Source organism: Cherax quadricarinatus, chromosome 29 (genome assembly GCF_038502225.1).
Source record: "Cherax quadricarinatus isolate ZL_2023a chromosome 29, ASM3850222v1, whole genome shotgun sequence".
Taxonomy (NCBI): Eukaryota; Metazoa; Arthropoda; class Malacostraca; order Decapoda; family Parastacidae; genus Cherax; species Cherax quadricarinatus.
Window position 1 is genome coordinate 15,833,253 of NC_091320.1, and position 22,058 is coordinate 15,855,310.

A 22,058-nucleotide genomic window follows, 5' to 3' on the forward strand; every position below is an offset into this window, starting at 1 on the left:
CCAGCTGTTCCCACCTCGCATGGTGGGGCATTCGTAAGCCAAGGTTCCACTGTATTAGTATTCTATGTTAAAGGACATTTTATAATGCCTGATTGTTGTTATTTTGTTTCAGATGCTGGCAGACGAGCTTTGAAGAACTAACGTGCCATTGTGGTGCATCAGTGTTGTACCCACCTGTGCCTTGTGGAACCAAACCCCCAGTCTGTGACAATCCATGTCGACGACCTCATAGTTGTCCTCATGAAGCTACCCACCTCTGTCACCCTGATGAACCCTGTCCACCTTGTACGATGCTTGTTGATAAGCCTTGTTTTGGTAATCATAAGGTAAGATATATTGCTGACTTATGATATCACATGAAAGCTGATCAAATTGAAGATGCCACTTTCAAAAATAAAAATTTCATCTGTGTATCACAAAATAGTACACAAGATAGTTTTCACTCTATATCATATACAGGATGTCTATCTTGCAGATAATGCTTCGAACCCTTTGCTACTTGACTGCTGTGTCATGTGGAGGAGTGTGTGGACGTCCATTACCTTGTGGTTTACACAAATGTCAGCGTGTTTGCCATGAACTGCCTTGTGTACCAGAAGGAACTTTATGCACGCAAAAGTGCTTAAAACCTCGGGAATCATGTGGTCATCCCTGTGCTAACCCATGCCATACTGGGCTCTGTCCAGACACATCCTGCAAGGAGATGGTTGGTTTTATTTATTGGTTGAAGTTTGTGCAATGACATGTCATGAAAAAAATGCTAGATTAAGCAAATGGCACTGTTTTTTTTTTTTTTTTTTTAAACTGAATTATGTATGCGGTAAGGCCCCACTTATATGGCAGATTAGGTTCCGGGCTATCGCTTGGAAAGTGAACATCTCTGGAAAGCAGAACACCATTTTCTCCACTTACAGATGCATATAAATGCTAGATAAGTTTACACTAGCATTAAGTTAGCAATAGAACTAGGCATTAAAAATGATAAAAAGTAAAATACACACACAGTACACTTATTATAGTGGCCACATAAAAAAATCTATACATAAAAAATTTTTGGACAATTAAACGAAAAAATGCAACTTCCTGTATGTATATGTATTTTATTTTCACTTTTTAGCTTCCAGCTAGTACTTGGTCATGTTACCCTTGTTCTTTATCACCATCTGAAGTTGCCTGGGCATCAAAGTGGCAAGGGTGGAGAATAAGGATACGTCCATGTTGATCCTTATCTTCAGTGCCTCCTTCAGGCCCATAATGTTGGTGGGTTGAGCTTTTGCAGTCACATTTTTCGTCACATGCCAGGCATTCTCGATAGGATATAGGTCAGGGGAATTGCCTGGCCACTCCGAAACACTGATATGATTGTCCTCGAGGAACTTTTGCACACTGCTTTTGACTTATGGGCAGGGGTATCATCATGCATAAAAAAAATCACACTCATGAATGTACCAAAATGTCAGCACATGGTCCCTTAACCCTTTACTGTTTTGGTCGTATATATACGTTTCACGAGCCACCGTTTTTAAGGTATATATACTCATAAATTCTAGCGTCTTCAAATCAAGCAGGAGAAAACTGGTAGGCCCACATGTGAGTGAATGGGTCTGTGTGGTCAGTGTGCACCATATAAAAAAAATCCTGCAGCACGCAGTGCATAACGAGAAAAAAAAAACTCTGGCTTTTTTTTTTATTAAAATGCCGACTTTGGTCTGTTTTCGTATAGTATTTATGGTTGTATTCTCGTTTTCTTGGTCTCATTTGATAGAATGGAAAACATATTATAGAAATAGAGGCGATTTTGATTGGTTTTACTATGAAAAACACCTTGAAATGGAGCTCAAGGTAGGGGAAATGTTTGATTTTTGCCGATGTTCAAATGTAAACAAATGTCATTTTCCAATAAATGTCCAACTAGCCATTCTAATATGCAGTCATGAATGGGTTGACATTATTTATAAAATTATTACAATATTGCAGTAATCTGCATAACAGTAAATCTTCTATTTTTTGTTTGAATAAAAATTCAAAAGAGAAAGCAAGAGTAATATCAGAGGGGCCTGGAGATGTGACTGATGAACAAAGTTATTTTAGAGCCAGGAATGTCTGCATTGTTCATTCTGGATCCTATTTTGAAATTGTCATATTTTTTAATTTTCGTGAAATAGGCCAAATTGCAAATTTCTGACCATGTTATTGGGCAGTTGAAATCTGTAAATGGGCAGTTTCTTCTACTCAATCGATAGAAGAAATGGAGTTCTAAAGAACTAGCTATGAGTTTGGTCGACTGGAGCAATGGAATTAGCCGAAAATAGGGCTCAAAGTGGGCAAAATCCCCAATTCATAAATATCGCTGAGGTCGCTAACTTCACGAGAGCGTAATTCCGTCAGTTTTCCGTCAAATTTCGTTCTTTTGGTGTCATTACAATCGGGAAAAGATTCTCTTATCATTTCATAAGAAAAAATAAAAAAAAAATTGGAAATTTTGTGACTCCACGAGACACCTCAGGATTTGGGGTTGCGACAGTCAAGGGGTTAACACCTTGATATAATTACTTCCTTCATCGTAATGTTCTTAGGAAGGAAGTATAGTCCACCCCTGCCCTTATAACCACTAAAAGCACCTCAGACCACAACACTGTTAGGTCTAATGGTTTTTGGAACCGCTCCTGACGAACCTTAAGTTACTCGCGTCACTGAACATCACCTTCTGCCACTGGTCTGAAGTCCAATCCTTGTACTTCTTGCAGAACTGAGACCATTTCTTCTCCGTGGCTTCAGTTAGCATGGGCTTCTTGGCGGCACATTGAGCAGGCATTTTCAGGTACTTTTGCAGTCTGTGCTGAGTAGTTTTCACTGCGACGTCTTTCAGGAGTGCTGGATGCTTTTTCTTGAGGTCTGCGGCTGTTATGGCAGGATCTGATAGCACTTTCTCTCTTTTTGGGGGTCCCAGAGCCCAATTTCCTGGGTGGTACGGTGCCAGGTGAGTGAGGCAGCTGCTTTCTTGAGGTTGTAAATTGCCATCCTAGTCACCTTCACATCTGTGGCTATGTGTATCACTGACATGCCTTGCTCTAATAAGGTGAGTGCATTATTCAGTAACCTGCTGGCTTAATGTGAATTTATTGCAGGGGTTTAATAATTCTGTTGTGTGAGGCTCCTAACTATCTCCAGGAACTAATTGCGGTTTTATTATATTTAACCCTTTCAGGGTCAAGACCCCTGCTCTCAAGCTTGCTCACAGGGTGAAAGAATTTCAAAAACAATATATAAAAATTATTTTATCTTATGAAATGATAGGGAATCTTATTGTGAAGGTAATGAAACTAAAATTACAAAATTTGGTGGAAAACTTATGGAATTATGCTCTTTTGAAGTTAACGGTCTCAGCGATATTTACGCATTGGCGCTTTCGTCCAATTTGCGCCCTATTTTTGGCCAATTCCATTGTTCCAGTCAACCAAACTCATAGTTATTTCGCTAGTATTCCTTCTATCAATTGAGTATAAGAAACTGCCCATTTACATATTTCAAGTACCCAATAAAGTGATCAGAAATTGGTAATTTGGCCAATTTCACACATATTTCAAGAAATGCCAATTTCCAAAAAGGGCCCAGAATAAACAATGCAGACATTCCTGGCACTAAAATAACATTTTCTCTGTTCATTAGTCACATCTCCTGGCCCCTCTTATATTATGCTTGCTTTCCATTTTGAATTTTTATTCACACACAAAAAATAGAAGATTTACTGTTATGCAGACTACTACATTATTGTAATAATTGTATAAATAATGTCAACCCATTCGTGACCACATATTAAACCAGCCAGTTGGACGCGTATTGGACGAATGACATCACTTGTGTATTTACTGTACTCTGGAATATCTGCAAAAATGGAACGTTTCTGCTAATTTGAGCTCAGTTTCAAAGTAGTTTTAGTCCTGAAACCAATCAAAATCATCTTTTTTTTTTCTGTAATATCTCTTCCATTATATCAAATGACATCAAGAAACCAAGAATGCAACCATAAAAACCCTACAAAAGCACACCTCACCAAAAATATGATTGCAGTTTTTTCTCATTATGCCTTACTGTTTGCCCTCCACATCACACGCAAATTAGCCTTGAGGACATTGTTTTTCCTGAACACTCTGGGAGTTTCAGAGTGATACACCAATAAAGGCTTCACTTTGCAATCACCACTAGCATTGGCACACATCAACAGAGTAAGCCTGTCTTTCATAGGCTTATGTCCTGGGAGTGCCTTTTCCTCCTGAGTAATGTACGTCCATTTTCTTCCAAAACAGGCCTGTTTCGTCACAATTAAACACTTGTTCAGGTTTCAGTCCTTCACTGTCTATATACTCCTTGAATTCCTTCACATATTTTTCAGCTGCTTTTTGGTCCAAACTGGCAGCCTCTCCATGCCTTATCACACTATGTATGCCACTATGATTCTTAAATCTCTCAAACCAACCTTTGCTGGCCTTAAATTCACTCACATCACCACTAGTTGCAGGCATTTTTCTAATTAAATCATCGTGCAACTTCCTAGCCTTTTCACATATGATTGCTTGAGAGATGCTATCTCCTGCTATCTGTTTTTCATTTATCCACACCAATAACAGTCTCTCAACATCTTCCATCACTTGCGATCTCTGTTTTGAAAACAAAGTTGCACCTTCGGCAAGAACAGCTTCTTTGATTGCCGTTTTCTTGGCCACAATAGTAGTGATGGTTGATTGGGGTTTTGTGTACAACCTGGCCAGCTCGGAGACACGCACTCCACTTTCATACTTAGCAATGATCTCTTTCTTCATATCCATAGTAATTCTCACCCTTTTTGCTGTAGGGTTGGCACTAGAAGCTTTCTTGGGGCCCATGGTGACTTATTTTGCAGGTGCAATCACTAAAAACGCTGTGATAATATGAAATGTTCCAATTGTATGTTTGGATGCTACCGCGGTGGCTGGCTTGTAAACACTGGCACCCACGGGACAAGTGAGGCGCGCTCAGGTCGCAAGTGTCTGCGTCTCGAACGGAGCGAATTGCGTTGGACAAGTTTTTTAGCGCTAGCCGAGGCAAAATTTTTGCGTTAAAATGTATCGCTAGCCGGATTTAACGTTATGCAATGCGTTTGTTAGGCGAGGGTCCACTGTATATGTTAATATATACCAGGAAAGTACTCAAGGGCCTGGTCCCAAATCTGCACACTGCCATAACAACATACTGGAGGAGAGATATGGGAGGAAGTTCAAAATAAACCCATTGAGAAGCAGGGGTGCAGTTGGGACAATAAGGAAACACTGTCTCAACATTCAGGGTCCCAGACTGTTCAATATCTTACCAGAAGATATCAGAAATACGGCTGGAACAAGGGTAGAAACCTTCAAGAGGAAACTGGACGAGTTTCTTCACCATGTACCAGATCAACCAGGTTGTGATGGATATGTGGAGCAGTGAGCCTCCAGCAGTAACAGCCTGGTTGACTAGGCAAGCACCAGACGCACCTGGCGCATGGCGGGGCTCCGAGAGTAGTGAAACCCTCGAAACTCTTCAAAGGTATGTCAGAGTTATGCTACAGCTCAGATGCCCCTCCAAATGCAGTATCCCCACCCTTCCTACAGATTGCCAGCACAGTACTTCCCACCTCCAGGACTTAAATCTGGCTAACTAGTTTCCCTGAATTCCTTCATAAATGTTACCATGCTCACTCCAACAGCATGTTAGGTCATAAAAATCACTTATTGCCTCCACTCCTATCTGACAAGCTCACACATACTTGGTGGATGTCCAACTTCACATACAAAACTTCCTTTATATCCCTTTCCCCTCCCTCCAACATCTCCTAGGACTACCCCTCCTTCTCTCCACTACAGATTACACAACCTCTAAGTCATCTTACTTTGCTCCATCCTCTCTAAATGTCAGAACCACCTCCATAGCCCCCTCAGCCCTCTGGCTAACATTTTAGTAACCCAGCACCTCGTCTCCAAATTATGATCTCTGCATTATATTCATGCCTCACATTGCCCTCGCATGTCCATTGCCTCCAGCCTTCTTCTCGCTGCAGCGTTCACAACCCATGCTTCATTATCATATAAGCGTGTTGGTACCATTGACATACCTAGGGCATTATATGCCTCGTACCCATCTTGTGGAAGGCCGGTCAATTTGGTTCATGGCACTGTCCCTCATTTGTTGAACTGCAGCACATCTTTGGATGAAAGAGCTTCCAGGACCTGGAGTGGCATGTGACTTTATTGAAGAGGGGTTCAGGTTGTTGTACAGTGGACTCTTGGTTATCGACTGATCCGGTTCCACTTATCGGCTAACTCGGTTATTGGCCGGTTTCTCGCTCTCCGGTTATCGGTCATTATTTCACTTTTCGGCCGTATGATACTCGTCAACCCACCGCTGCCAGCCGCTCGCATGTCAGTCTGGCTGTGTGTCTGGGCGAGTGAGGAAGCTTCTGCTCATTCATCCAAACATTTCGCTATAATCCATTGATTTTGGTGGCTATTTATTAAGAGCAACTGCGAAATAAGTAACCATGGCCCCCAAAGAAAGTTCCTTTGGTAAAGAAAGTGAGAAACATAATGGAATTTAAGAAAGAAATTGTAGCAAAGTACAAGAGTGGTGGTGGTGGTAGAGGGTGGTAGTGATAGTGGTACAGGGTGGTAGTGGTTGTGATGGTGGTAGATGGTGGTAATGATGGTGGTAGAGGGTAGTAGTGAGGGTGGTAGTGGTTGTGATGGTGGTAGAGGATGGTAGTGATAGTAGTTGTGATGGTGGTAGGGGGTGGTTGTGGTTGTGATGGTGATAGAAGGCAGTTGGTTGTGATGGTGGTAGAGGATGGTAGTGGTTGTGATTGTGGTAGAGGGTGGTAGTGATGGTGGTAGTGGTTGTGATGGTGGTACAGAGTGGTTGTGGTTGTGATGGTGGTAGAGGAAAGTAGTGATGGTGGTAGAGGGTGGTAATGATGGTGGTAGAGGGTGGTAGTGATGGTGGTAGTGGTTGTGATGGTGGTAGAGGGTGGTTGTGGTTGTGATGATGGTAGTGATTGTGATGATGGTAGAGGGTGGTTGTGGTTGTGATGGTGGTAGAGGATGGTAGTGGTTGTGATGGTGGTAGAAGGTGGTAGTGGTTGTGATAGTGGTAGTGGTTGTGATGGTAGAGGGTGGTAGTGGTTGTGATGGTGGTAGTGGTTGTGATGGTGGTAGTGGTTGTGATTGTGGTAGAGGGTGGTAGTGATTGTGGTAGAGGGTGGTAGTGATGGTGGTAGCAGTTATGATGGTGGTAGAGGGTGGTAGTGATGTTGATAAAGGGTGGTAGAGGGTGGTAGTGGTTGTGATGGTGGTAGAGGGTGGTAGTGGTTGTGATGGTGGGAGAGGGTGGTAGTGGTTACGATGGTGGTAGTGGTTGTGATGGTGGTAGAGGGTGGTAGTGATTGTGGTAGAGGATGGTTGTGATGGTGGTAGTGGTTGTGATGGTGGTAAAGGGTGGTAGTGATGGTGGTAGTGATTGTGATGGTAGTAGAGGGTGGTAGTGGTTGTGATGGTAGTAGAGGGTGGTAGTGGTTGTGATGCTGGTAGAGGGTGGTAGTGATGGTGGTAGAGGGTGGTAGTGATGGTGGTAGAGGGTAGTAGTGGTTATGGTGGTAGAGGGTAGTAGTGGTGATGGTGGTAGAGAGTAGAGCTGCAAGACCTTCATCTGGAACAGCAACACACCATAGCTGAGGAAATTGCTTCAGAGGAGGAGGAAGAGAGAGGGGAGAATGTGCCTTCAGTAATTAAGGACATGTGTGCTAAGTGGAGTGAGTTGCAGGGGTACAGTGACTCTAGAGCCTCTCTCTTCCTCCCTGTCTTCCATAAGTCAAGAAGAGTCTTTAAGGTATGTAATACCGATTTAATTATTCATGTAGTTATTTTATTTTGTTCTCATTGTTTTATGTATGTAAAACTATAATTAATCTTTAAAAAAATACTTTTTTGTGAATATTTTTGGGTGTTTGGAACAGATTAATTGTATTTACATTAATTCTTGTGGGAAATATTATTTCCGTTTTCAGCTATTTTAGTTTTAGGCCAAGCTTTTGGAGCGGATTATGACCGATAACCGAGGATCCACTGTATATGCAAATTCCCATAATTAAATGTCCCAAGAATAGAATTTGCGTGTTTCAGGTGTCCGTTAACTGTGATTTAGGTTCTCACATTTCCCAACTGGTGTCATTTCTGGATCTGCACTAGAGTCAAAACCAGCATTGACAGCTTCAGTGATGACTCCAGTGTTACCACCAGCTTCCCTATAATTATCCACACTGTAGAGCCAGCAGGGTCACTAGCACTGCCATCACCAGTACTGGTGATGACCATCAAAATCTGCACCAGTATCAGCTCCAGACCCTCTATGGTCTCTGGTATCAGCCCCAGTTTCAGTACTGGAAGCCAGGATGTGCATGCTATCATCAAGGATTTCTATGGTGGTGTCATTTCTGTTATCGTGTCCACTAGTGGCATGTACCAGATGGATCAAGGTCTCTGACAGGTTTGCATGGTCAAGCAAGCCAGACATGAATGGCTCCTTGTTTGATATAGGGATGCAATCTTTAATCCTTAAACTTTCTCACATATCCAAGAGATAATGATATGTATTATACAGTGGACCCCCAGTATTCGATGACATCGGTATTCGATAAATCCGGTATTCGATGCATTATATCGCAAAAATTTTGCCTCGGTATCTGATCGAAAACCCGGTATTCAATACGATTCGTACGAGACGTGTCCACATGTGGCCTGAACTGCCCCATGTGTACCAGTGTTTATAAGCCAGCCAGTGTGCGCGCATCTAAGGATACATTCGGTACATTGCACATTATCACTGTTTTTGGTGCTTGTTTCTGCAAAATAAGTCACCATGGGCCCCAAGAAAGCTTCTAGTGCCAACCCTTCGAGAAAAAAGGTGCTAATGACTATTGAAATGAAGAAAGAGATAATTGTAAAGTACGAAAGTGGAGTGCTTGTGTCGGAGCTGGTCAGGTTGTATAATAAACCCCAATCAACCATCTCTACTATAGTGACCAGGAAAACGGCAATCAAGGAAGCTGTTCTTGCAAAAGGTGCAACTGTGATTATGAAACAGCGACCGCAAGTGTTAGAAAATGTTGAGAGACTGTTATTGGTGTGGATAAAGGAAAAACAGATAGCAGGAGATAGCATCTCTCAAGCGATCATTTGTGAAAAGGCTAGGCAGTTGCATGACGATTTGGTAAAGAAATTGCCTGCAACTAGTGCTGATGTGAGTGAATTTAAGGCCAGCAAAGGTTGGTTTGAAAGATTTAAGAATCGTAGTGGCATACATAGTGTGATTAGGCATGGTGAGGCTGCCAGTTCGGACCAAAAAGCAGCTGAAAAATATGTGAAGGAATTCAAGGATTACATAGACAGTGAAGACTTGAAACCTGAACAAGTGTTTAATTGCAATGAAACAGGCCTGTTTTGGAAGAAAATGCCAAGCAGGACCTACATTACTCAGGAGGAAAAGGCACTCCCAGGACATAAGCCTATGAAAGACAGGCTTACTCTGTTGATGTGTGCCAATGCTAGTGGTGATTGCCAAGTGAAGCCTTTATTGGTGTATCACTCTGAAACTCCCAGAGTGTTCAGGAAAGACAATGTCCTCAAGGCTAATTTGTGTGTGCTGTGGAGGGCAAACAGTAAGGCATGGATCACTAGGGACTTTTTCTATGACTGGTTACACCATGCATTTGCCCCCACTGTGAAAAATTACCTAATTGAAAAGAAATTAGACCTTAAGTGCCTCCTGGTATTAGACAATGCCCCTGGTCATCCTACAGACTTGGCAGAGCGACTTTCTGGGGACATGAGCTTCATTAAGGTCAAGTTTTTGCCTCCTAATACCACTCCTCTTCTGCAGCCCATGGACCAGCAGGTCATTTTCAACTTCAAGAAACTGTACACAAAAGCTGTTTCAAAAGTGCTTTGTAGTGACCACAGAAACTCAACTGACTCTAAAAGAGTTTTGGAAGGATCACTTTAATATCCTCAATTGTGTAAACCTTATAGGTATGGCTTGGGAGGGAGTGACTAAGAGGACCTTGAACTTTGCTTGGAAAAAACTGTGGCCAGAATGTGTAGACAAAAGGGATTTTGAAGGATTTGAGGCTAACCCTGAGAAGCCTATGCCAGTTGAGGAATCCATTGTGGCATTGGGGAAGTCCTTGGGGTTGGAGGCTAGTGGGGAGGATGTGGAAGAGTTGGTGGAGGAGAACAATGAAGAACTAACCACTGATGAGCTGCTAGATCATCTTCAATAGCAAGAGGCCACACCTGCGGAAACTGCTTCAGAGGAGGGGATAGAGAAATTGAAGAAGTTGCCTACTTCACAGATTAAGAAAATGTGTGGAATGTGGCTTAAAGTGCAAACCTTTTTTGATGACACTCACCCTAACACAGCTATTGCAAGCCGTGCTGGTGACTAGTACACTGACAATGTTGTGAAACACTTGAGGAATGTCATAAAGGAAAGGGAGGTACAGGCCACTATGGACAGATATGTTGTGTGACAGAAGTCTAGTGACTCAAGCTGGTCCTAGTGGCATTAAAAGAAGAAGGGAAGTATCCCCAGAAAAGGACTTGCTACCTCAAGCCCTAATGGAAATGGATTCCCCTTCTAAACACTAACACCTCTCCCCTCCTCCCATCCCATCAATCATCACCAGATCTTCATTAAAGGTAAGTGTCAATTATTCTATTGTTATTGTTGTTATTGTAATTATTCTATTGCATTAAACTTAATATTTCATGTAGTAAAAATTTTGTTTTTCATACTTTTTAGCATCTTGCATGGATTAATTTGATTTCCATTATTTCTTATGAGGAAAATTGATTCGCTTTTTGATATTTTCGGTATTCGATGAGCTCTCAGGAATGAATTAATATCGAATACCGGGGGTCCACTGTATTTCATTCCTAATACAGTGGACCCCCGCCTTACGATGGCATTGCGTTACGTTAAATCCGCCATACATTTTAATGCAAAAATTTTGCCTCGCCTCACGTGATTTGTCTGGGACGCGTCCCACGCGTGGCCTCAGCTGCCCTGTGCGTGCCAGAGTTTACAAGCCAGCCAGTGTGGTCGCATCCACACATACATTCGGTACATTTCATGTTATCACAGTGTTTTTAGTGATTGTACCTGCAAAATAAGTCACCATGGGCCCCAAGAAAGCTTCTAGTGCCAACCCTGCGGGAAAAAGGGTAAAAATTACCATGGAAATGAGGAAAGAGATAATTGCTAAGTACGAAAGAAGAAGGGAAGTAACCCCGGAAAAGGATTTGATACCTCAAGTCCTAATGGAAGGGGGATTCCCCTTCTAAACAATAACATCTTCCACACACTCCTCCTCCCATCCCATCAATCATATTGTATTCTTAGTAGAGTATTATATTTGTGCATGTCTTCTTAAGTTTGTGTGTATTAAAATTAATATTTCATGTGGTAAAAATTTTTTTTTTTCATACTTTGTGGTGTCTTGCACGGCTTAATTTGATTTCCATTATTTCTTATGAGGAAAATTAATTCGTCATATGATGGTTCCGTCTTACGATGAGCTCTCATGAATGGATTAATATCGCAAGGCGGGGGTCCACTGTATCTCCATTAGACTGACCAGTACAGTTGATGTATCCCAGTTCTGCATGTCTGACAGTATACAAGTACCATCCAACTTATGACCAAGCTTGGTTCCGACCAACTGGTCGCAAGTCAAAATGGACACAAGTCAAACCTTTGAAAATTATCAACATACCGGCATATTGTCAAACCTTTGCTATATAAAGTATACCTACATAGTACTGTAATGTACAATCATTATTTTACTCTTTTTGCCATAATTTACTTCAATTGATATATTTTAATCATTTATGTACTGTATATTATGTATACATGGTAGTGGACTGAATTGTAAATTTTACATCTCATACAGTATCATATGTTACTGTTATCTTTAACCCTTAAACCGTCCAAACAGATTGACGTTCAAATGCGTAGTGCTACAAAAGTAGATCTACTTTTTTTTACATATTTTCAAATATAACAAAAAAAAATGTAGATAAAAGTTTTTTACACGTTTTCAAATGTAAAACAAAAAAGATCTACATTTTTTACATACTTTCAGATGTTGAAAAAACGTATATATACGTTTGGACCATTTAAGGGTTAAGTATTGTCGACACAGTGGAATGGGAAAATACCACTGGTAGTGTCATACTGCCAGAATGTCCTATAACCTATGCCTAAGTAAAGAGAAACAGCTCTGAAACATGTGTAATACGTATTCAGCTGGCTAGCCGGCTGGCTTGGTGGCTGGCTGGCTGGCTGGCTGGCTGGCTGGGTCTGGCTGGCTGGGTCTGGCTGGCTGGCTGGGTCTGGCTGGCTGGCTGGGTCTGGCTGGCTGGCTGGGTCTGGCTGGCTGGCTGGGTCTGGCTGGCTGGCTGGGTCTGGCTGGCTGGCTGGGTCTGGCTGGCTGGCTGGGTCTGGCTGGCTGGCTGGGTCTGGCTGGCTGGCTGGGTCTGGCTGGCTGGCTGGGTCTGGCTGGCTGGGTCTGTCTGTCTGTCTCTCTCTCACAGGTACACATAAATAAAGTTATCATAGTATAAATTACCTAGGATAACCAAAAAAAATCCAGACAGAGTGCTATACAGTGGGTCTGTGCTCCAGTTCTCTAAATTAATAATTATTATTATTACAATAATACTATTTTTTTTATTATTTTTTTATTGTCACACTGGCCGATTCCCACCAAGGCAGGGTGGCCCGAAAAAGAAAAACTTTCACCATTATTCACTCCATCACTGTCTTGCCAGAAGGGTGCTTTACACTACAATTTTTAAACTGCAACATTAACACCCCTCCTTCAGAGTGCAGGCACTGTACTTCCCATCTCCAGGACTCAAGTCCGGCCTGCCGGTTTCCCTGAACCCCTTCATAAATGTTACTTTGCTCACACTCCAACAGCACGTCAAGTATTAAAAACCATTTGTCTCCATTCACTCCTATCAAGCACGCTCACGCATGCCTGCTGGAAGTCCAAGCCCCTCGCACACAAAACCTCTTTTACCCCCTCCCTCCAACCTTTCCTAGGCCGACCCCTACCCCGCCTTCCTTCCACTACAGACTGATACACTCTTGAAGTCACTCTGTTTCACTCCATTCTCTCTACATGTCCGAACCACCTCAACAACCCTTCCTCAGCCCTCTGGACAACAGTTTTGGTAATCCCACACCTTCTCCTTGCTTCAAAACTATGAATTCTCTGCATTATATTCACACCACACATTGCCCTCAGACATGACATCTCCACTGCCTCCAGCCTTCTCCTCGCTGCAACATTCATCACCCATGCTTCACACCCATATAAGAGCGTTGGTAAAACTATACTCTCTTACATTCCCCTCTTTACCTCCAAGGACAAAGTTCTTTGTCTCCACATACTCCTAAGTGCACCACTCGCCCTTTTCCCCTCATCAATTCTATGATTCACCTCATCTTTCATAGACCCATCCGCTGACACGTCCACTCCCAAATATCTGAATACGTTCACCTCCTCCATACTCTCTCCCTCCAATCTGATATCCAATCTTTCATCACCTAATCTTTTTGTTATCCTCAACCTTATTCTTTCCTGTATTCACTTTTAATTTTCTTCTTTTGCACACCCTTCCAAATTCATCCACCAATCTCTGCAACTTCTCTTCAGAATCTCCCAAGAGCACAGTGTCATCAGCAAAGAGCAACTGTGACAACTCCCACTTTATGTGTGATTCTTTATCTTTTAACTCCACGCCTCTTGCCAAGACCCTCGCATTTACTTCTCTTACAACCCCATCTATAAATATATTAAACAACCACGGTGACATCACACATCCTTGTCTAAGGCCTACTTTTACTGGGAAATAATTTCCCTCTTTCCTACATACTCTAACTTGAGCCTCACTATCCTCGTAAAAACTCTTCACTGCTTTCAGTAACCTACCTCCTACACCATACACCTGCAACATCTGCCACATTGCCCCCCTATCCACCCTGTCATACGCCTTTTCCAAATCCATAAATGCCACAAAGACCTCTTTAGCCTTATCTAAATACTGTTCACTTACATGTTTCACTGTAAACACCTGGTCCACACACCCCCTACCTTTCCTAAAGCCTCCTTGTTCATCTGATATCCTATTCTCCATCTTACTCTTAATTCTTTCAATATTAACTCTATGCTATGCTATAGATTCTAGGTAAGACCCCAAGAAGGGGTGAGCGGGGAAGACTGGATAGACGAAGACTAGATCTTGAGAGGAGTGTCCTTAGTCTTAGAGAAAGAGCCAGGGCTTGACCCAGCAGCCGAGCTGAACGTGAAGGAGTTTTGCAGGAATGAGCTTGAGAGTCAGGATACGCGGGCATGCTTGATCGATGACACGGGAGCACTGCTGTGTGCATCTCATCAGCGCGAGGTGTTGACTGGCTTGTGATTGGTGGAGACTGGCGAGAGGCAGGCTGGAGGCGGCAGCTAGTGATCACGTGACTTCTTATGTGCGATCATACCACGTAATGAGGGAGCCGTTTGTGATTCTTCTATATGCTGATTTTGAGAGCAGGACAAGTTCTACCAAGTGCTGTTTGTCATTGCCTAGGTCTTCTAGTAAGGTGTTGGTGGTATGTGGGTCGGTTCCTGGTGCAACAGTGTACTTGACGCGGCCATCTCCTATGCTGTATATAGCTTGGCCTGCATACCGGGTGAGGCAGTCTGGTTTGCATGTGTACAGGGTGAGAGGTGCTGTGGTTCTGAGGTTCAGGTCTTCTCCCGTTGTTTCTAGTGGGTGTGGAGTTTCTTGTGGACGACTCACAGGTGGATGTATTTTAGCTTTTTTTGCCTTTGGTGACTGAGGTGGAGATTCAAGGTGTAGGTTGGCAGAGGTGGCAGCGGTCTCGGGTAGATCAGGTGAGGCTGCTGATTGGTCAGTGGCTATGGTGGAGTTAGTTGTTGTTTTTGTTGTTGTTGTTGTATCTTGCGTTGTATCTTGTGTTGTGGTTATTGGAGTGGTAATGTTTTCTGGTGCTTGGGTGAGCTTGATTATGTCAGCAGAAGCTGGAGAGTCTGGGAAGGTGAATGCCGGCATGTTATTTAGTCTGAAGAGTTTGTTGATGGTAGTGTTGAAGGAGCCTGGTGCTGCCATGTTGTGCATGTGAGCATACAGTAAGCAGTACTGTATTTTTGTTGAGTCACATGCTGGTTGGAGATACTGGTGGTGGAGAGCTGGGTTGATTTCAGGAGTTTGGTGGTGTCAGCCTGCAGTTTTGTGATAGCTGCAGACATGGGTGATCTGGATGGAGACTTCTTCTGATCTGCTTCTATGTTCTTTTTGATGATATCACAACGGGTGGGACATTTTGCTGCGAGAGTGTGGTGGTTATTCTTGCAGTTTAGACACTTGAGAGTAGCAGTGGAAGAGCATGTCCTAGAGTCGTGACCCTCATTACCACAGGTGGAACAGAATTTCTTGTCTTTTGTAGGGCGGTCTTTTGTTGAGTGGAGGTAAGAAAAACAGGTCCAGCATTGAGAGACGTGGTGGTAATGTTCAGCTTCAATGTTGCAGGCGTTGATAAAATAATAGTAGATGGCTAGTCCCTCAGCCATCTCTTGGGAAGCCATTGTGACGTCAGTAAAAGTGATCTTGAGCATTGAAGAGGCCGTGGGAATCTTGTTAATGTTTTCCACGGTGGCCCAAGGGTTCTGGTCTTCGACAGATTGTTTGAGGTCTTCGATGGTCTGAGAAGTGATCAGCTTGTCCAGGCGCTTCAGAAAGACAGTCCTCTAAGCCCTTAAGGCTGGGGAGGACGTGATTCTGTAGCCACGTTCTTGTAGTGTAGTTAGGGCAGTTCCAGTCAGTAGTTTCTCGGCCTCCACATCGTCCTCACAGACGATGATGAAGGATTCTTGGAGGGAAAGCATCGTGTTGACCTTGATGTTCAAGCAACTGACAGTTACAGCAAGGACAAGCTTGGTGGAGTCGTTGATCAAACCACTGGTAGGTTTAATCTTGACTCTGTTGGAGTAACTCATCTTGAGATCTTGATGTGGGTAATCGGTGAGGTAGAGGTTCCCCTCCCGAATGGGGATCGCAGGGACACTACTTGAGGAGCGACTGTGACTTGCCAGTAGCAAGGCCAGCAGTGCAATCATAATAACTTTACCATACACTGTACCAGGTATACTCAACAGGCTTATCCCCCTATAATTTTTGCACTCTCTTTTGTCCCCTTTGCCTTTATACAAAGGAACTATGCATGCTCTCTGCCAATCCCTAGGTACCTTACCCTCTTCCATACATTTATTAAATAATTGCACCAACCACTCCAAAACTATATCCCCACCTGCTTTTAACATTTCTATCTTTATCCCATCAATCCCGGCTGCCTTACCCCCTTTCATTTTACCTACTGCCTCACGAACTTCCCCCACACTCACAACTGGCTCTTCCTCACTCCTACAAGATGTTATTCCTCCTTGCCCTATACACGAAATCACAGCTTCCCTATCTTCATCAACATTTAACAATTCCTCAAAATATTCCCTCCATCTTCCCAATACCTCTAACTCTCCATTTAATAGCTCTCCTCTCCTATTTTTAACTGACAAATCCATTTGTTCTCTAGGCTTCCTTAACTTGTTAATCTCACTCCAAAACTTTTTCTTATTTTCAACAAAATTTGTTGATAACATCTCACCCACTCTCTCATTTGCTCTCTTTTTACATTGCTTCACCACTATCTTAACCTCTCTCTTTTTCTCCATATACTCTTCCCTCCTTGCATCACTTCTACTTTGTAAAAACTTCTCATATGCTAACTTTTTCTCCCTTACTACTCTCTTTACATCATCATTCCACCAATCGCTCCTCTTCCCTCCCGCACCCACTTTCCTGTAACCACAAACTTCTGCTGAACACTCTAACACTACATTTTTAAACCTACCCCATACCTCTTCGACCCCATTGCCTATGCTCTCATTAGCCCATCTGTCCTCCAATAGCTGTTTATATCTTACCCTAACTGCCTCCTCTTTTAGTTTATAAACCTTCACCTCTCTCTTCCCTGATGCTTCTATTCTCCTTGTACCCCATCTACCTTTTACTCTCAGTGTAGCTACAACTAGAAAGTGATCTGATATATCTGTGGCCCCTCTATAAATATGTACATCCTGAAGTCTACTCAACAGTCTTTATCTACCAATACATAATCCAACAAACTACTGTCATTTCGCCCTACATCATATCTTGTATACTTATTTATCCTCTTTTTCTTAAAATATGTATTACCTATAACTAAACCCCTTTCTATACAAAGTTCAATCAAAGGGCTCCCATTATCATTTACACCTGGCACCCCAAACTTACCTACCACACCCTCTCTAAAAGTTTCTCCTACTTTAGCATTCAGATCCTCTACCACAATTACTCTCTCACTTGGTTCAAAGGCTCCTATACATTCACTTAACATCTCCCAAAATCTCTCTCTCTCCTCTACATTCCTCTCTTCTCCATGTGCATACACGCTTATTATGACCCACTTTTCGCATCCAACCTTTACTTTAATCCACATAATTCTTGAATTTACACATTCATATTCTCTTTTCTCCTTCCATAACTGATCCTTCAACATTACTGCTACCCCTTCCTTTGCTCTAACTCTCTCAGATACTCCAGATTTAATCCCATTTATTTCCCCCCACCGAAACTCTCCTACCTCTTGTTTCGCTTAGGGCCAGGACATCCAACTTCTTTTCATTCATAACATCAGCAATCATCTGTTTCTTGTCATCTGCACTACATACACGCACATTCAAGCATCCCAGTTTTATAAAGTTTTTCTTCTTCTCTTTTTTAGTAAATGCCTACAGGAGAAGGGGTTACTAGCCCATTGCTCCCGGCATTTTAGTCGCCTCATACGACACGCATGGCTTACAGAGGAAAGATTCTTTTCCACTTCCCCATGGACAATAGAAGAAATAAAGAACAAGAGGAGCTATTTAGAAAAAGGAGAAAAACCTAGATGTACGTATATATATATGCATGTGCGTGTCTATGAAGTGTGACCTAAGTGTAAATAGGAGTGGCAAGATATCCCTGTTATCTAGCGTGTTTATGAGACAGAAAAAGAAGCCAGTCGTAGGTTGGTAGACAGCAACCACCCAGGGAGGTACTACCATTCTGCCAAGTGAGTGTAAAACGAAAGCCTGTAATGTTTTACATGATGGTAGGATTGCTGGTGTCTTTTGTCTGTCTCATAAATATGCAAGATTACAGGTACGTCTTGCTACTTCTACTTGTGCAAGAAAGGTATAAAATACCAACAATATAAAAGTTAAGACACGTGTGCAACATCTGGATATCTTTATTGTAGACGTTTCGCCATCCAGTGGCTTTATCAATACAGATTCTAGGACATAATAGGAAGACAGTAGAACTATATACAAAAGATCTTCTTGCCAGTCTTCTTGCCTTTGCTCCAGATTCTCCTCCACCGTGATGCTGTGAACACTAACTCCAAGGCTGAGGGACTGATTACCTCATCTTTTGTATATAGTTCTACTGTCTTCCTATTATGTCCTAGAATCTGTATTGATAAAGCCACTGGATGGCGAAACGTCTACAATAAAGATATCCAGATGTTGCACATGTGTACTTCTACTTACACTTAGGTCACACTAAACATACATGTACACGTTTATTTATACACACTCGTCTGAGTTTTCTTTGATTTTATCGTAGTTCTTGTTCTAATTACTTTTCCTTTTATATCCATGGGGAAGTGGAATAAGAATCTTTCCTCCGTAAGCCATGCGTGTTGTAAAAGTCAACTAAAATGCCGGGAAAAATGGGCTAGTAACCCCTTTTCCTGTAAAAATTACTAAAAAGAATAAGAAGAAAATTGTCAAAGTGGGAAGTCTGAATGTGCATGGATGTTGTGCAAATGATAAGAAAGAGATGATTGTGGATGTTATGAATGAGAAGAAGCTGGATGTCCTGGCTTTAACCCTTTGACTGTCGCGGCCGTACATATACGTCTTACGAGGTACCGTGTTTGACGTATATATACTCATGAATTCTAGCGGCTTCAAATCAAGCAGGAGAAAGCTGGTAGGCCCACATGTGAGAGAATGAGTCTGTGTGGTCAGTGTGCACCATATAAAAAAAATCCTGGAGCACGCAGTGCATAATAAGAAAAAAAAAACTCCGACCGTTTTTTTTAATTAAAATGCCGACTTTGTGGTCTATTTTCGTATAGTATTTATGGTTGTTTTCTCGTTTTCTTGGTCTCATTTGATAGAATGGAAAACATATTATAGAAATTGAGGTGATTTTGATTGATTTTACTATAAAAAGAACCTAGAAATGGAGCTCAAAGTAGGGGAAATGTTTGATTTTTGCCAATGTTCAGAAGTAAACAAATGATGCCATTGTCCAATAAATGTCCAACTAGCCATTCTAATATGCAGTCATGAATGGGTTTATGTTATTTATACAATTATTTCAGTATTGCAATAGTCTACATAATAGTAAGTCTTCTATTTTTTGTTTGAATAAAAATTCAAAATAGAAAGCAAGAGTAATATCAGAGGGGCCTGGAGACATGACTGATGAACAAAGAAAATGTTGTTTTAGAGCCAGGAATGTCTGCATTGTTCATTCTGGACCTTATTTTGAAATTGTCATATTTTTTTATTTTTCGTGAAATTGGCCAAATTGCAAATTTCTGACCACATTATTAGGTAGTTGAAATCGGTAAATGGGCACTTTCTTATACTCAATCGATAGAAAAAATGGAGTTCTAAAGAAATAGCTATGAGGTTGGGCAACTGGGACAATGGAATTAGCCGAAAATAGGGCTAACTTCGTGAGAGCATAATTCCGTCAGTTTTCCATCAAATTTTGTTTTTTTGGTGTCATTACAATCGGGAAAAGATTCTCTATCATTTCATAAGAAAAAATATTTATTTTTTTTTTTAAATTTTGCGACACCAGGAGACACCTCAGGATTGGGGGTTGCGACAGTCAAAGGGTTAAGTGAAACAAAGCTGAAGGGGGTGGGTGAGTTTCAGTGGAGAGGAATAAATGGGATTAGGTCAAGGGTTTCTAATAGAGTTAGAGCTAAAGAAGGAGCAGCAAAAGAGGGACTATAAATGTATTAATTCAAGGATTATGTGGAGTAAAATAAAGGTTGGATGTGAGACATGGGTTATTGTAAGCGTTTATGCACCTGGAGAAGAGAGAAGTATAGAGGAGAGAGAGAGAGAGATTTTGGGAAATGTTGAGTAATTGCGTGGGGAGTTTTGAACCAAGTGTGAGAGTACTTGTGGTTGGGGATTTTAATGCTAAAGTGGGAAAAATTGTTTTGGAGGGAGTAGTAGGTAAATTTGGGGTGCCAGGGGTAAATGAAAATGGGGAGCCTTTAATTCAGCTATGTGTAGAAAGAGGTTTGGTAATAAGTAATACATATTTTATGAAAAAGAGGATAAATAAATATACAAGGTATGATGTAGCACATAATGAAAGTAGTGTGTTAGAATATGTATTGGTGGATAAAGGGTTGATGGGTAGGCTCCAGGATGTGCACGTTTATAGAGGGGCAACTGATATATCGGATCATTATCTAGTTGTAGATACAGTTAGAGTAAGAGGTAGATGGGATAAGAGGAAAATGGCAACAACAAGTAAGAGGGAGGTGAAAGTGTATAAACTAAGGGAGGAGGAAGTTCGGGTGAAATATAAGCAACTATTGGCAGAAAGGTGAACTGGTGCAGGTATGAGTAGTGGGGGGGAGGGGTTGAAGAGGGTTGTAATAGTTTTAAAAATGCAGTATTAGAATGAGGGGCAGAAGTTTGTGGTTATAGGAGGGTGGGTGCAGGAGGAAAGAGGAGTGATTGGTGGAATGATGAAGTAAAGGGCGTGATAAAAGAGAAAAAGGTAGCTTATGAGAGGTTTTTACAAAGCAGAAGTGTTATAAGAAGAGTAGAGTATATGGAGAGTAAAAGAAAGGTGAAGAGAGTTGTGAGAAAGTGCAAAAGGAGTGCGGATGATAATGTGGGAAAGGTACTGTCAAGGAATTTTAATGAAAATAAAAAAAAAATTTGGAGTGAGTTAAACGAGTTAAGAAAGCCTAGGGAACAAATGGATTTATTAGCTAAAAACAGAGAAGGGGAGTTAGTAGATGGGGAGATGGAGGTTTTGGGTAGATGGCGAGAATATTTTGAGGAACTTTTAAATGTCGACGAAGAAAGGGAGGCGGTAATTTCATGCACTGGCCAGGGAGGTATATCATCTTTTAGGAGTGAAGAAGAGCAGGATGTAAGTGTGGGGGAGGTGCATGAGGCATTATGTAGAATGAAAGGGGGTAAAGCAGCTGGAACTGACGGGATCATGACAGAAATGTTAAAAGCAGGGGGGATATAGTGTTGGAGTGGTTGGTATTTTTGTTTAGTAAATGTATGAAAGAGGGGAAGGTACCTAGGGATTGGCGGAGAGCGTGTATAGTCCCTTTATATAAAAGGAAGGGGGACAAAAGAGATTGTAAAAATTATAGAGGAATAAGTTTACCAAGTATACAGTAGACCCTCGACCAACGATGGCATCGTCTTAACGTTAAATCCGACTAGCGATACATTTTAACGAAAAAATTTTGCCTCGACTAGCACTAAAAAACTCGACCAACACGATTCGTTCCGTTTGAGACACTTCCACTTCTGGCCTGAGCGCGCCAGTGTTTACAAGCTAGCCAGCCACCGCGGTCCCATCCAAACATACAGTTGGAACATTTCATATTATCACAGCGTTTTTAGTGATTGCACCTGCAAAATAAGTCACCATGGGCCCCAAGAAAGCTTCTAGTGCCAACCCTACAGCAAAAGGGATGAGAATTACTATGGATATGAAGAAAGAGATCATTGCTAAGCATGAAAGTGGAGTGCGTGTCTCTGA

At 41.9% G+C, this 22,058-nt stretch overlaps 1 protein-coding gene across 4 annotated transcripts in view; it reads left to right on the forward strand.

Moving 5' to 3' along the window:
- The window catches only part of LOC128690369 (protein shuttle craft-like), a gene marked incomplete at its 5' end in the record, with an annotated part of 249,204 nt that overhangs the window by 76,622 nt on the left and 150,524 nt on the right, over positions 1–22,058 (forward strand). For all 4 annotated transcript variants that reach the window (XM_070089620.1, XM_070089621.1, XM_070089622.1 and 1 more), the window contains 2 exon segments: positions 113–326; positions 476–706. In XM_070089620.1, coding sequence (XP_069945721.1) covers positions 113–326; positions 476–706 — 445 coding nt within the window.